The 14575-nt window shown below is 40.4% G+C and overlaps 1 protein-coding gene across 1 annotated transcript in view; it reads right to left on the minus strand.

The window, feature by feature from the left end:
• The window catches only part of LOC107721264 (kinesin-like protein KIF26A), an 80574-nt gene extending 66362 nt beyond the window's left edge, over nucleotides 1–14212 (minus strand). The window contains exons 1-2 of the mRNA XM_016529189.1: nucleotides 14153–14212; nucleotides 13456–13707 (exon numbers count right to left, since the gene is read on the minus strand). Of these exons, the coding sequence (XP_016384675.1) occupies nucleotides 13456–13707; nucleotides 14153–14212 (312 nt within the window). The remainder of the gene's footprint in view (nucleotides 1–13455; nucleotides 13708–14152) is intronic.
• Between the last annotated feature and the right edge of the window lie 363 nt (nucleotides 14213–14575).

Here is a 14575-nt window from a genome sequence, read left to right on the forward strand (position 1 = left end):
GTGCCCTGAAGCGGCACACCGGCAGGGGACGGCCGAACTAGCTGCTCTGGGGGCCTCCGCAGAGGTCGCGAGCCTCTCAGTGCTGCTACGTCACCGGGCGGAAACTGAAAGAAACGCTCGCTGGAGACCGCTGCGCCCTGGAACACCGGCAGGGTTGGCAGAACGATCTCCCGAGGGCACTGAGGGAAGACGGGCACCGTGTAATGCGGTGTGAACGTCTCGCCCCCAGAAGGGCCTGCCCTCGCTAGTCCTGCACTCAGATAGTCAGGACCGTTTGGTCGAGGACCTTTTAGCCTGAAGGACGGTCCGCAGATCCGGCTTAGGCTTTGAAACCCCTGACCCAGAGCTTCTGCCTCCGGTCCCGACGCGGGGGAGTGCGAGCGGCAACGCTCTGTTTTTGAGCCTCTCTGTGTGAGGAGCTGGTACACGAGGGGAACTGTTCCCGCCCAGCAGCTCCCAGAGCTGAGATGCAGCGAGGGAGGAACCGCTGAAACGCCGCCGCCTGTTTACGAGCCTCTTGGTCCCTGTCGACGATGGAATTGACGGCGGGGGACAGATAGCTGGCTAGCGTCTCATACTGGGGCGATTGAGGGGGCGAAACCTCTTCGGCGCCCTCCACGTCAACCTCCTCGGAGGAAGACAGGTGGAGCGTCGAGCCCTCACCCCGGGAGGAAGTAGCCACAGAGCGGGCTTCCGAACCCAGAGATCAGGCGCTGGATCTAGCGGGTGAGGAAGGAGATAGGGACTCGCCCGTCTCCATTCCCTCCGCCAGATCCAATTGCAAACCCCACGAATGCAGCCGCCGCTCCACCTCAATGGAAGCGGGGCCAGCACCACGAGGAACGCTGGCGAAGGCTCGCTCCTCGAAGAGAGCCCTCCGGGAGCAAAGCGTACGCAGTGGGAGATGCTCGCAATGCGGGCAGCCGGCCCCCTCGAGAGCCGACTCTGCGTGCTTCGCTCCCAAGCAAACCACGCACAGGCTGTGTGTATCCCCACCCGTGATGTAACGTGGGCAGGGAGGAACATGCAACCTATAACGTGGCTTGCTCTCGCCCTTGAAATGCTTAGTCTTAGCGTGAGCCTTAGACATAGCTGGAGCTTATGAACCTTTTCACGACTGACAGACAACAATAAATATGACTGACACACAAAGAGCGCTTCGCTGAATGACAGAAAGCTGACGCCGGCTCCGCCGCACCTGCTTTTATAGCTTCCTGGTCATGACGTCATCCGCCGTGACGTCCCGTTCAGCTATTGGACTGATTTCACATGTGATTCAGAGCGTGGTCACAGAAGGCGTTCCCGAAGCGTTTTCCGACACAGCTCGAGTTCCTGAAGAGGAACTACCTGCAAAGCTACAGTACTCTTAAAAGTTTTAGACACTTGCCCTAGGTGCACTTGCGCATAGTTTTTCAGGTAGCTTTGCAGGTAGGTCTCTTGAAGCATCATGGAGACGTTGCCACAGATCTTCTGGATTTAGTCTGTCACAGTTTGTTCTGTTTCTTCATGTCATTCCAGACAGAATGGATGATGATGATATTAGATCTCTGTGTGGAGCACTGGCTGTTGTCAGACTCCTTGTGCAAACAGAGATTTCACTGGATTATTACAATTAATAGCAAAATGAATGTTTGGAAATGTAAACTGTTATTTCCTACTGACACACTACAGCAAAAGATAGAAATAACTGACTTAAAACCATTTTTTAGCTGGTGAAAATACTAGTGTTCTAATCATTTTGGCCACCACTGTATGTATGTATATGCATGTGTGTGTGTGTGTGTGTGTGTGTGTTGTGTTATGTTATATGTTATGTTATGTGGGCTAACATCCCAAAATACACCCCAAATGTTTTTTTTTTGTGGGGTTTTTTTTTTTGAGCTCATTATCTTAGAGGTCATTGTAAAGTTCTTTGCATTTCTGATTACACAGTAATCTTCTTTTTTTGGAATGTATACAGTGGGTCTAAAAAGTATTTAAGCACACATAAGAGTGTTGGTGCATTATATAACAAAATATCAATCTAAGTGGCCGTTATTTTAAAGAAATGTAGCACAATTGGATTAGAGTGTGGGATTAAACTGTTGAAAATGAAACCTGTAAAAAATGAATTTGGACACTTGGTTGAAACACTTTGCTAAGACACCTGTGTAAACTTTAAAATTCATTAAAATCACTTCAAAACCAGATGCTGGTGAAAAGAAATTGCTTATTAGTTATTTTTTCTTTGCAAATGTTGCTTGTTTTGATATTCTGCATCTAATGCACTGCAATGAAATGTATACATTTTATTTGACTAACTGTTGATCACCACAGAACACACCTCTTGGGTCCCATTTTCAGCCTTTGTGTGTTTTTAAATACTAAAAAAGGGGGTGTGCACATTATTTACAAGATATCAATCTGGAAATCAATACACCAGATTCTCAATGCATGACTTTTTCCTCTAACAGAAAAAGTATAAAGTCTATAAAACTTTTTAATTATTCCAGACAGCTTCCTTTTGATGACATTCAGACTTTGTACTCTAAGCTTAAACTCAGTCTCAGGTGTGAGAATACAGCTATCTCCTCAACACAGCTGCTGTGCGTCTCCCAAAACACCAAAATTTCACATTCTAATCTTTGAGCCATCACTAATGACAACTAATCTGAAAATGTGACCGCCAGGCAGACTGTGGCTGAAAAGAGATAAGGAGGTTGAAAGTAAGACAGAGACAACCTGGTTGCATGAAGTGACAACAAGGACAAACGACCGATGGAAGGGACTTAATCAAAGACGAGTTAACGCACCCATAGCAGTAATCACAAGTTCAAAGTAGCCGAAATAACACCAGGAAGCTTGTAATGACTTGTTCTGTATTTGCTTCACTGGACCGCTTGTATCCCTCCTCTGCTACAGCACTGGCATCCAGAACTCATGAGGAGAGAGCCGTAACCCTGCAGCTTTATTGCTCCGGTGGCTGCTGAAAATGAGTGTGGTGAGAGTTATAAAGCCGGTGTGAACTTAAATATTCCAGCTTTGACAAGGCGTATGGGGCCTCTTTGGCAAACTGGTGCATAAAACTGTGGCGGTGCAGTACCGAAGCGTTCTCTTGAGCATCCTTTAACAGATAAAGTGTCTAAGCTACTACCTGCTTTGTGCTAAGATTTTAGGATATTTGTCAATGAAGAGAAGCCTTTTTTTGTGTGACTTGAGCTTTCAATGTGACTTATATGATGCACTTATCTCAGTGCCAGACGATGACAGTTGATTGAGGTGCAGGTTCAGGGACAGAACTGAATTACGGCTACCAAGCCACTGCATTGATCTGTTTCACAGCTCACTTAGCCTGTTATTCAAACTGTTCCAGTGTGCTTCAATCAGCTTACCGATCCCATATACTCAAGCTGATCTGGCCCACCACACTGTCAGACCCCCATTGCCTCAGGTTAATGACAGACTCTGAAGGATGCAATTGCAAACCTCTATAACTCTTCCTAACTGTCTTTCTTAAGTTGGATTTGTCACCGTTTTTTTTAATGTCTTCTCACCACTGATATTTTCTGGTCTTTTCTTACCATTAGACTATTTCTTTTTCTCAAGGTGTGGTCACACTAGACTTAAATTCCAGTTCCATTATACACATAGGAATCAAAGAGATCGGTAGTCTGACCTGCAAATTCATATAGTTAAAATGTTTAAGTAATAGAGGATCTAATCAACACAGATTGACCACCCATAGCCTAAAACAAAGAATACAAACTTCAAAGCTGGATGGATCGCAGTGCTGGAATAGAGAGGTATATCAGAATCAGAAGAGCTTTATTACCAAGTATGTTTACACGCACAAGACTTGACTTGACGACAGGAGCTTCCAGTGCAGAAGAAAGTACAGACATACATAGGAATAACACAGTAGGGATGGAATATAACACTAATATAAGAAAAAACAGAATTAAATAATGTACTACATACAGAATAGAAGTATAGGGGGAAAAGTGTAGTTGTTTAAATAAATGTACAGATATGTTATAAGTGTACAGATATGTTATTTACAAAGTGTGCAGTTTACAAGTGTACAAATTTTGGATTCTGTGTATAAATATGTCAGTTGTGATGGACGATGTATAATTATGAAAGTTTAATTGTTCAGGCTGAATATAGCCTGCGGGGGAAAAAAACTGTTCTTGTGCCTAGCTGTTCTGCTGGTCAGTGCTCTGTAGCGCCGTCCAGAAGGCAACAGTTCGAAGAGAGAGTGGGCTGGGTGTGAGGGGTCCAAGGTGATTTTCTTAGCCCTTTTCCTCACTCTGGAGATGTAAAGATCTTGGAGGCTGGGCAGAGGGGCACCACTAATCCTCTCAGCAGTGCTGACTGTCCGTTGTAGTCTCTTGATGTCTGATTTGGTTGCTGAACCAAACCAGACAGTTATGGATGAACACAGGACAGACTCAATGATAGCAGAGTAGAACTGTTTCAGCAGCTCCTGTGGCAGGTTGAATTTCCTCAGCTGGCGAAGGAAGTACAACCTCTGCTGGGCCTTTTTAACAATGGAGTCTATGTGAGTGTCCCACTTCAGGTCCTGAGAGATGGTGGTGCTCTGGAATCTGAATGACTCTACTGCAGCCACAGTGCTGTTCATGATGGTGAGTGGGGAGAGTGCTGGGGGAATTCTCCTGAAGTCCATGATCATCTCCACTGTTTTGAGCGTGTTGAGCTCCAGGTTGTTATGACTGCACCAGACAGCCAGCTCTTTAACCTCCTGTCTGTAATAGGGATGGGAAGATTCCCCGATTCGCTCGTAAAAAAAGTTAATGATGCGATGCATCGGTTTAAAAAGTGTGCATCGGCTACAAGTTGTCAATTATATCGCGATGCATCGTTTCTAACATATTTGCATCGACTGTGCGGGAATATGACGCATTACAACACCACGGGGACCCAAGGAAAAACTGGAATTAAAGTTCAAAACCTGACTTGAAATAACCTAACAAATCAATCGGGGCTAAAGCTGTTCCATTAAAGACAAATTAAATTCACGCAATCTCACTAATTTGTGCACACTTATTATTAAGCAGACCTTAATGTCGATCATGCATGGATCAGATCAATACACCATGACAAACAGCGAATATATCTGTGCTGTTTAATGCATTTGAGAAGTTGTGTTTTCCTCAGTGCATAACTGACATGTCACAGGTATATTTTTCATCTGCAAATGTTAGAAAGTCTTGCAAACATATCCATTTTGCTGTCAGGAGTGGGTGAGGCATGTGAGAGCAACGAGCGCAGGTGCGCGCATGCACGCTAAACAGACAGAGCGCAATTGAATAGGAGCGCAATAATTAGTAAAATATACATTTTGCTAAAAAATTTGTTTTTGGACATTAAATGTGTCTTTTGTAGAATTTTAAACCTACATATAAAGTGTATTTTTATGATAGCAGTAACTGTAAGTGGACTATTGTAATAGGTAAATCAAATGTAAGCTAGTAGGCTACAGTATTAATTACTAAGCTCAAATGAGTTAATGTGTGTTTCTTATAGCAGTTAAAATGTAGTCATTTTCTTTATTATTTATTTTCATTTTTAATTCAGTGATTTTAACTTTTAATTGAGTTATTTTAATGCTTTAAAGAGCAATTTTAGATTGTAATGTTCTAATGTTCTGCTATCTGTTCTGCAAACTATAAAAGGTACAGCTGTCATAAAACCAGAGAGAAAGGCTGCATGGCTAGAAAACGTAAAAAAAAAAAAGTCAAATAATAGTATGTGAGACGGTGGTAATATCATTGTGTTACTGTTGGTCAGTGTTAGAGGAGCTTAGCTTAGCCTGACAGTTAGCCTGGACCAGGTTAGTTTCCCAACATAAGTTGCCACAGAACAGGCCTCGATACATTAAAAGTGATATTTTCTCAATATTGCATCGAATCACATTGTGTTGAATCGAATCAAATCGAAATCGGATCACACTGCATCGTAACAGGGGGTGAATCGTATCGCATCGCATTGGTAGCTGCTTCATATGTATCTTTAATGTATCATATCGTTGGCTATGCATCGAGATGCGTATCGTATCGGCCTGAGTCATGAGATGCACATCCCTAGTCTGTAGGCAGACTCGTCTCCGTCCTTGATGAGGCCGATGACTGTAGTGTCGTCCGCAAACTTCAGGAGCTTGACAGAGGGGTCCTTTGAAGTGCAGTCATTCATGTAGAGGGAGAAGAGCAGTGGGGAGAGAACACAAACCTGTGGGGCGCCAGTGCTGATGGTGATAGTCCTGGATGTGAGTTTGCCCAGCCTCACTAGCTGCTGCCTGTCTATCAGGAAGCTGGTGATCCACTGACAGATGGAGGTGGGCACGGAGAGCTGGGTGAGTTTGTCTGAGAGAAGGTCAGGCATGATGGTATTGAAGGCCGAACTGAAGTCCACAAATAGGATCCTTGCGTAATTCCCAGGTCTGTCGAGGTGTTGCAGGATGTAATGCAGTCCCATGTTGACTGCATCATCCACAGACCTGTTTGCTCTGTAGGCAAACTGAAGAGGATCCAGCAAGGGTCTAGTGATGTCCTTCAGGTAGGCCAGGACCAGTCGCTTAAATGACTTCATGAACACAGACGTGAGAGCGACAGGTCTGTAATCATTAAGTCCAGTGATTTTGGGCTTTTTGGGCACCAGAATGATGGTGGAGCGTTTGAAGCAGAGGAAGGGGGGTTGCAGGAGGGGTAGGTGAATGTGTGAAGTGTAGATCAGAGAGGATGGGGGGTGGTAGACTGGCCTTTTCAAATCAACAGTAAAACACATTCAGATTGTCAACCAGTTGTTGATTATCCACAGACTGTGGGGGTGGTGTCTTGTACAAGGTGATGTTCTTGAGACCAGTCCATACTGACGCCGGATCGTTGAACAGGACATCTTTGGACCCTCTTTTCCGAATTTCACAATATCCAAATATCAGTTCAAATCTGAAAGAGGGCTGCACATTCAATCTGGGCCTGCTCATGATACTTTGCCTCTTCATGCCAGATGTGCTGGGTATGTGATCTTTTTTTTCCCCCTGTGGGGAACTAGAATTTCAACTGTTGGTGGAATACTATGGAGCTTTCCATGCTGGTGTTTGTCCCACACAGGTGCTGATTTGTAGGGTCTCCGTATGTAGTGCAATACCCTGATTAGCTCCTGGCTCGGTTCCACAGCCCGGGCGCTTCATAACCCACTACTCACACATGTTCCCACTCACACATTCATCAGTCATCATGTGTTAGCCGTGAATGAGCACTCTGGAGTGATTAATGCAAATGCAGCATTGATCTGAGCTCTGCGCTCATCTGCAGGAGTGCAGCCGCTCTTTACCTGCAGAATGACTCACCCGGCCTTTGAGACTCCAGAGAGAATCAAAGGTCACTCTCATTATTTTGGACACACCAGAGACAAAACTCCACAGTGGCCGGATAAGCATACAAAAGTGCCATGGTGGCCAGATATGCGAACATTTCATTAATGTGATTAATGGACATGCAAAGTTAAAATGTTGAAAAATAAAAAAGTTAAGACTGTATTATAGTATCTGTAAATATTCTATTATATTTTTGTTAACACAATTAATGCATTTATGTGATTAATTTTGTTCTGTATGATTTCTAAAAAGAGATAAAATTATCATAGAAGCCAGTAGCATATTGTTAGTCTATTTTTTAATATATTGTTTAATTTGCATTCCACAGAAATATTAAGCAGCACAACTGTTTTCAACATTGATAAATATGATCAAAGTTTCTTGAGCAGCAAATCAGCATATTAGAATGGTTTCACTTGACTCTGAAAACTAGAGTAATTACATTTTACTTATTAAATATATAAATTAGAAAACAGTTATTTTAAATTGTAATAATATGTAACAACATTATTTTTCTGTAATTTTTATCAAATAACTGCAGCCTTGTTGAACATAGTAGACTTAAAACATTAAACTTAAAAAATAAACTTAAAAACATTACTTTTTTTAAACTGAACATATTTTTCATTTTATAACTTAATTTACTTTTATAGATTTTTGCAGTTGTTTAGATTAATACATCATCAACTATTTTAAATATTTTGGTTCATTCAATAAGTGGACACACATACAGACAGATGAGGATGGATGAATGACTAAGCATTAGGAAATGCAAGAAAGCCTTGTGATTCTCCTTCCATCCTTCAAACAGGTTGCTATGACAACCAGGTCCCATCAGTGTGATGGATTGATCTGTGATGGACAAGTTGTGACCCCTCAGGGCATGACATAATCAGCACAGGATGGAAGGGGGAGAGTGACAAAGAAGAGCACAGTGATGATATGTCATCTGGCCACAAACACTCTGAAGATTACCTATTCACTACAGTAAATCTTTCCATGTCCAGAGTTTGGAAGGAGAAATAACAGGTAGGAAATGGACTTAAATAATAAACCGCTTCAGTGATGGAGATAAACGAGGCTTTGACTGCATAGCAGATTACATCAAGTGCACAGATGATTTTTGAAACTGTTGCACAGTTTGAGCAAAAGGATACACAGGAGGGAAGAGTGTGATCCTCAGGGACCACCTCAGCCTTAGCCTTTTGTCCTCCACAATGTATCGCAGTTGGAAAACTAAAAAGAGTGCTTGCAGTGCCAAAAGGTCACCTGCAAGCAAGCCAAGGACAAGACGACTGGAAGAATAATCTCATAGAGGGAGGGAGAGACCCTTGCTATAGGTATAAACCTTTAAAAAAGGAAGCCATAATCCCCTTGGGAAAGTACCCCACTTGCTTTTCCCTATAAACTGCGGTCATGCCTGGCAGACTGACTGCTGAGACAGCAGGGACATGTACAGGTTTAAATTTTCATCACATGGACCAGCACATAATTCCATCCCAGTTTATTTCTTTGAGATTGCTTCACCCCCTCCAGTGAGACCACAGCCGGCCTCTTCTGAGACTTTCCCATGAATTTACGGTCAGGTGATTCTCCATAGGATGGTCCTGGCTGATAGTAGTAATCATCCTTTTTATGCACTGCTTGGTAAGTAGTCCTCTCAATACCTTCAGTAAATATTTTCAGAGCTGGATGTTCCCCAGTTTATACTAGTGTTGAACACAGGGGGGCAGTCAGATGCTTACGGTGTCATCTAAAGCTCACAGATAGGAAAATGTTCAGGGGTGATTTTACCAGTAAACGTAAAAGCAAAACATGCTGGGAGCCTTTAGGTTCTTTACTCTGGCATTTTAGGGGATTTTCAAAAGGCCAGCACTCAGAAATGTCCCAACATGCCTCAGGACTGGTTAAAGAAAACCACTGAAGTGGATTATGACTGTAAATTGAGAAAACAAAAGCACAACATTACATGTAAAACAGCACTATCATTTAGAATAGCAGGAATATAAGTAAGAATACCTTTGAAGAATGATGGACAAAAAGGTTAAAGGGTGAAAACAAGTCATTAGTTGTGCACAAATCATGTGTTTTTGAGTTACATGTCTGTAGTGATAAAAACTCCCACATACACTCAAAAGTGAAGTATTGTGCAAAAATGAAAACCACACAGCTGACTAAATAATGCTGTTGTTAGTCTTACCAATAAACATTTAATATCACATGCCTTTGCAGAGATCATAATGTGGCTTTAAGCCATGTAACCTCAAATACTATATTGTGATGGCCTGTAGTAATTCAGACCCTTAATTTGCTTTTGTTAGGTTGTATGATAATTTCACTGAACATTCAAAATTGTAATAACATTTACAATGGCTTTCAGACCTTTTGAAAATGCTTACTATATTTCAACCCAAATATCAAGTCTCTAAAGCTTAATCTGCCCCAGTACCATACAGGAAAAATATACAAAAAATAGCCATAAATTGCTAATATCAATTTTTAAATATATTTAGATGTTACCAATTAATTTTATTTACTTATATTTCCTTGTATTATATATATATATATATATATATTGGCTGTGGAAAAAAATGCCATATGAGTACTCTTTAAAGTTAATCTTCCTTCTGCAGATCTGCTACACAATGATTTGTTTTTAATTCATGGAGTGACCCACTGTTATGTGATCATAATGATCTGAAATTGAGATAAATCTCTTCATTCTACAATCCAATTTGTTTTTCATTGACGAGTCAGAATGGATTTAGACTGCCATTACACTTTTTAATTTAAACTCTTTCTGTGAGATACGACTCAATGAGGCAAACTTATGGAGTCTGGTATTGACAGAATCATTGTGTGCTAAAAGTGGCTTGGGATTCTTTCATCTTGCTTTTGTTGAACGCTCAGCCTTTGCAGGGGTATCTTACAGCTTAATCTGACTGTCTGGACCCAGACTTGATTGTCTGAGCTGACAAATAATTTAACTCTGTCTGAGACGGCTGAGAAGAAAATGTCCTTGCACATTTTACAGCTTTACCACATCTTATCTCCAGGCTTATAATTATAGAGTCTAGGAAAGCAACTATTTATTCTGTCCATGCGTTGCTAGTCTTCCAAATACTTTTTATTAAGAAAACAAGACTGGATTGTAGTTTGTCTATCTTTGTTTTTTGAGTGAATCCTTCATAAAACTGAATCAAACCATGTTTGTTATATTTTGCTATGCTGAAATCAATAGTTGAAATGCAAAATATACCTTTCACAGTTCTAGTCACTTGTCTGAAATTCATCTTTAATTATCAAGCTGCACCTTTCTAATGTCCAAAATGATTGACCAAAGCAATAAATATTCTCAAAGGGATAATTTATCCAAAAATCTAAATTCAGTCAACATTTACTCACCCTCAATTTGTTCCAAACCTGTATGAGTTTCTTTTCTCTGTTGAGCACAAACAGTTGATGGAAGACTTCCAGAGTATGGAAAAAAATACTATGTATTATATATTATGTACTATGTCAATGGCTACTGTTTAGTTACCAACATTCTTCAAAATATCTTATTTTGTGCTCAACAGAAGAAAGAAAGTCATACAGGTTTGGAACAACTTGACTAAACAACGTGACTAAATGATGACAGAATTTTTATATTTGGGTGAACAATCCTTTTAATAAATGCCTCTAAAATGGCCTCAGACTGGATGATCTACAGTTTTGGGATGGAATTGTTATGTCCCAGTGCATAAGGGAGGTACTGGAAAGCACATTTTTGTTAGCCAACTAGCAGAGCTGGACTTTCCCAAAACAAGTGAGTGTCCCCAAAATAAACCTTGAAATATGTTGTAATCAAAAGGTGTGTGACTGAACCAGACAATATAGCTTTATAGCCCAGCACTGCTGCATTATGGTACTGCCTTAAAGTGTTAGCTAAATATGGTCTTTATTATTAATTAATTATGTTTTTATTAAATGAATCCTACCCATCATAAAGAAGCAACAAATATTCTTTCTAGAGAGAATGATTACAAAAATTCTAAAAAATAAAGGTTCATTGTTGGCAAAAGGTTCTTTACAGTGGAAAATCGTTCTTTAGATTATTAAAAAAAAAAAAACATGGTTGTTCACTAAAAGATTCTTTGGGGAACCCAAAATGGTTCTTCTACTACAGCAAAAACCTTTGGGACCTTTATTTTTAAGAATGTATAAGTATCTGAAAATGTGCTGGCCTGATATAAACTATGCATTCCTGTGGCTGGGTCAGTTTGAAAGACAAAACTTCAAAACAGGAGGTTACGGTCAGGTCCAACTCTTTATAATCCCAGTCAACGTGAAGGAATGCACAGCCTCTGGTCATTTGAGGAAATGCATTACCAAGCCAACAGGATCACACTTTCATTGAGTGGTAAAAGTTAGGTGGCTTTAACTTCCTTTTCAGATGGTATCACTTCAACACTTCCCTTTACATGCATTGTTGCTAAGAACAATAACTACCAAGTGCTGCGGTATACAAGCATGGACACAAGACAAATATTAACACTCATAAATAATGATGTAACTGCATAATAAATACAAGCAATAACAAAGGAAACAAGTGGGCTAGCTCTAAATAACTGTAAGTCTATACTATAAACTTAGATGCAGTTTAGTTTGAGCTGATTCTTCAGTGAAAGACTAAGGTGGGCCGCTGCCAGGACAGTTAATATAATCAGAACTCTCATCACCAATGATAGGCATGACTGCTTACATTCATCTCAGCAGATCTTCTCTTGAATATAGCCACTCAAAGTGTGTCATCGCTCACGATTAATGGGACCATAAAATCCTGCTGAGTTGGACGGTTCTACTGGTCATTGAAATGTGTTTTACCTGCAATCCATCTCACTATCATCTAAAATAATCATTGTGGACAGGGTAGACCTTGGTGGAAGTGTCAAAAAGAAGTAGCACACCTCATATTTTTGAGCATTGTCGAAGGGTATTTTAGATGCATGGTGGGCTGAAGAGGCAGACAAGTCAAAATACTGCCATTTCAACTTCATAGAGTAGGCATTATCCTTAACGACAGCGATGTGTCCAAAAGTGTTCATGTCAAATGGTGTTTTGAACTCGCACCGCATCAAATTCATATGCAGATTGTAAATTTGAGATGTTTGTGTATTAATATGTGGTCTTCTTGAGGTCGGTAAGAAGTATTTTATGTTCACCAAGGCTACAGTTATTTGATCAAAAATAGAGTAAAAACAATAGTGAAATATTATTAAAATTTAAAGTAACTGTTTCTATCTTAATATATCTTAAAAAAGTAATTTATTCCTGTGATAGCTAAGCTGAATTTTTAGCAGCCATTACTCCAGCCTTCAGTGTCACCCTTCAGAAGTCATTCTAATATGCTGATCTGCTGCTCAATAAACATTTATTATTATCATCACACTTTAATATTACTTTAATATTTTTGTGGAAACCGTGATACAATTTTTTAGATCTTTTCTTAGATGAAAAGATAGTCCAAAAATCTTTTGTAATATAAATGTTTTAATGTCACTTTTGATCAATTTAATGAATACTTGCTGAATAAAACTATTAATTTCTTTCAAAAGAAACTTGCTGACCCCAAACTATATATATAAAATAATCACAAATTTACTTCCTGCCATGTTGTTCCACACCTGTTTGATTTTCTTTATTCTGTGAAACATAAAAGGAAATGTTAGCCATAATGACTAATGTTTTTTTTCTCCATACAAAAAAATTGAGTAGAGACTGAAACTGCCAGTATGCCAAACATTATCTTTTGTGTTCCATGAAGAAAAAAGGTGAGACAGGTGTGGAACAACATGAGTGTGAGAAAAAAAGAAAGAAAGATTTTTGAGTGAACTACGCCTTTTAAGGTTTTTGAACTCTCCTAAATTCTTTATTAGGCTATTATGTAATGGGTATTGTTAGAAAGTAACTTTTACTGCTTTTAATTAGAGTTTAGTCTTAAAAGATGAAAATTATTATTTCTAAACCACAGTCACTGGCTTCATGGTGTAACAGGCCCTGAGATTAATTGATTTAATGGTTTAGTTGAATGCACAAACCTTCAGAGTTCCTGGCTCGGCCAGCTCGCACACCTGCCTGTTCAGTTGCTTCGCAATGATTTGACATCGCTGACACAGGCTTTCCCTCCCGTGCTTGTTCTCAGAATAACTTAACTCCGTTACGGACACTGAACCGGCACCCTCCGGGTTTGGCCGGCTGCCGCATTGCACTTCCTCTGCAGAATGAATCCTTTTCCTAGGATTGAGTGCTGGACTCTGCACTGATTCACTGCTTGCTGATACTTCAACGACCTTAAGTGAGAGAAGGGCAGAAGATAATTCAAACTGAGAGATGAATGAAAAGTGGCTGCTGGAAAAATGTAGACTGTTGCCACAAAACTTTACTTTAAGACTCTCATTATATGGTCCTCCAAAAAACAACAATGTACTGCTAAAGAGAGAGAGAGAGAGAGAGAGAGAGAGAGGCACATTTAAGATGATTTCCAAGCCTTGCTAAGCTGGTCGGTCTTCAGATAGTTTAGCTATTCTCCCATCCTGACCAGCTGAAAGCCTTTGAAAACCAGCTAGACCAACCTGACAAAGGCTTAAAAACCAGTTAAGACCACCAAACCAACTTTTCCAGTAGGATAAACACTGTTCATTAATCAATATGTGCTTTAATTGATCAAATGCTAAGTATTTAAGTTAATAAAAGCATAAACAATCACTTTAAAACTTTAATCATACTATATCTCACCGTGAACCTCCTGAAATCTGGGCTGCGTCCTGCACCTTGAACCCAATGATGAGAGCGCATGTTTCTGTTTTAAATGTCCCCGCGTGTCAGACAGTCTGATCTGATGTGCTCCGACTCACTGCGAGATTCGCAAATTATCCATTTGATTTCATAGATGGTAACGCTATGCAAGCGTCTAAAGTTTAGTTTTTCCAGTCTTGCGAGTTGTTGCGCTTCTCAATCCCATGTTGACGATAAATGAATTTAAATCAGCTCTCAAAGTTAGACTGATATTGGATCGCTGAGGGGCGGAGCAGAATCACTGCTCACACAGCGCGCTCCTGACTCTGATTCACATTGAAGGCGCATCGTTCACATGTGAACAGGGGAGAAATGTAACCTGTTTTCATTGACAGTACGGTGGTGTAGGCAGAATAGACGTAT

This window comes from Sinocyclocheilus rhinocerous, unplaced genomic scaffold (genome assembly GCF_001515625.1).
Source record: "Sinocyclocheilus rhinocerous isolate Xijiao unplaced genomic scaffold, SAMN03320098_v1.1 scaffold271, whole genome shotgun sequence".
Lineage (NCBI taxonomy): Eukaryota > Metazoa > Chordata > Actinopteri > Cypriniformes > Cyprinidae > Sinocyclocheilus > Sinocyclocheilus rhinocerous.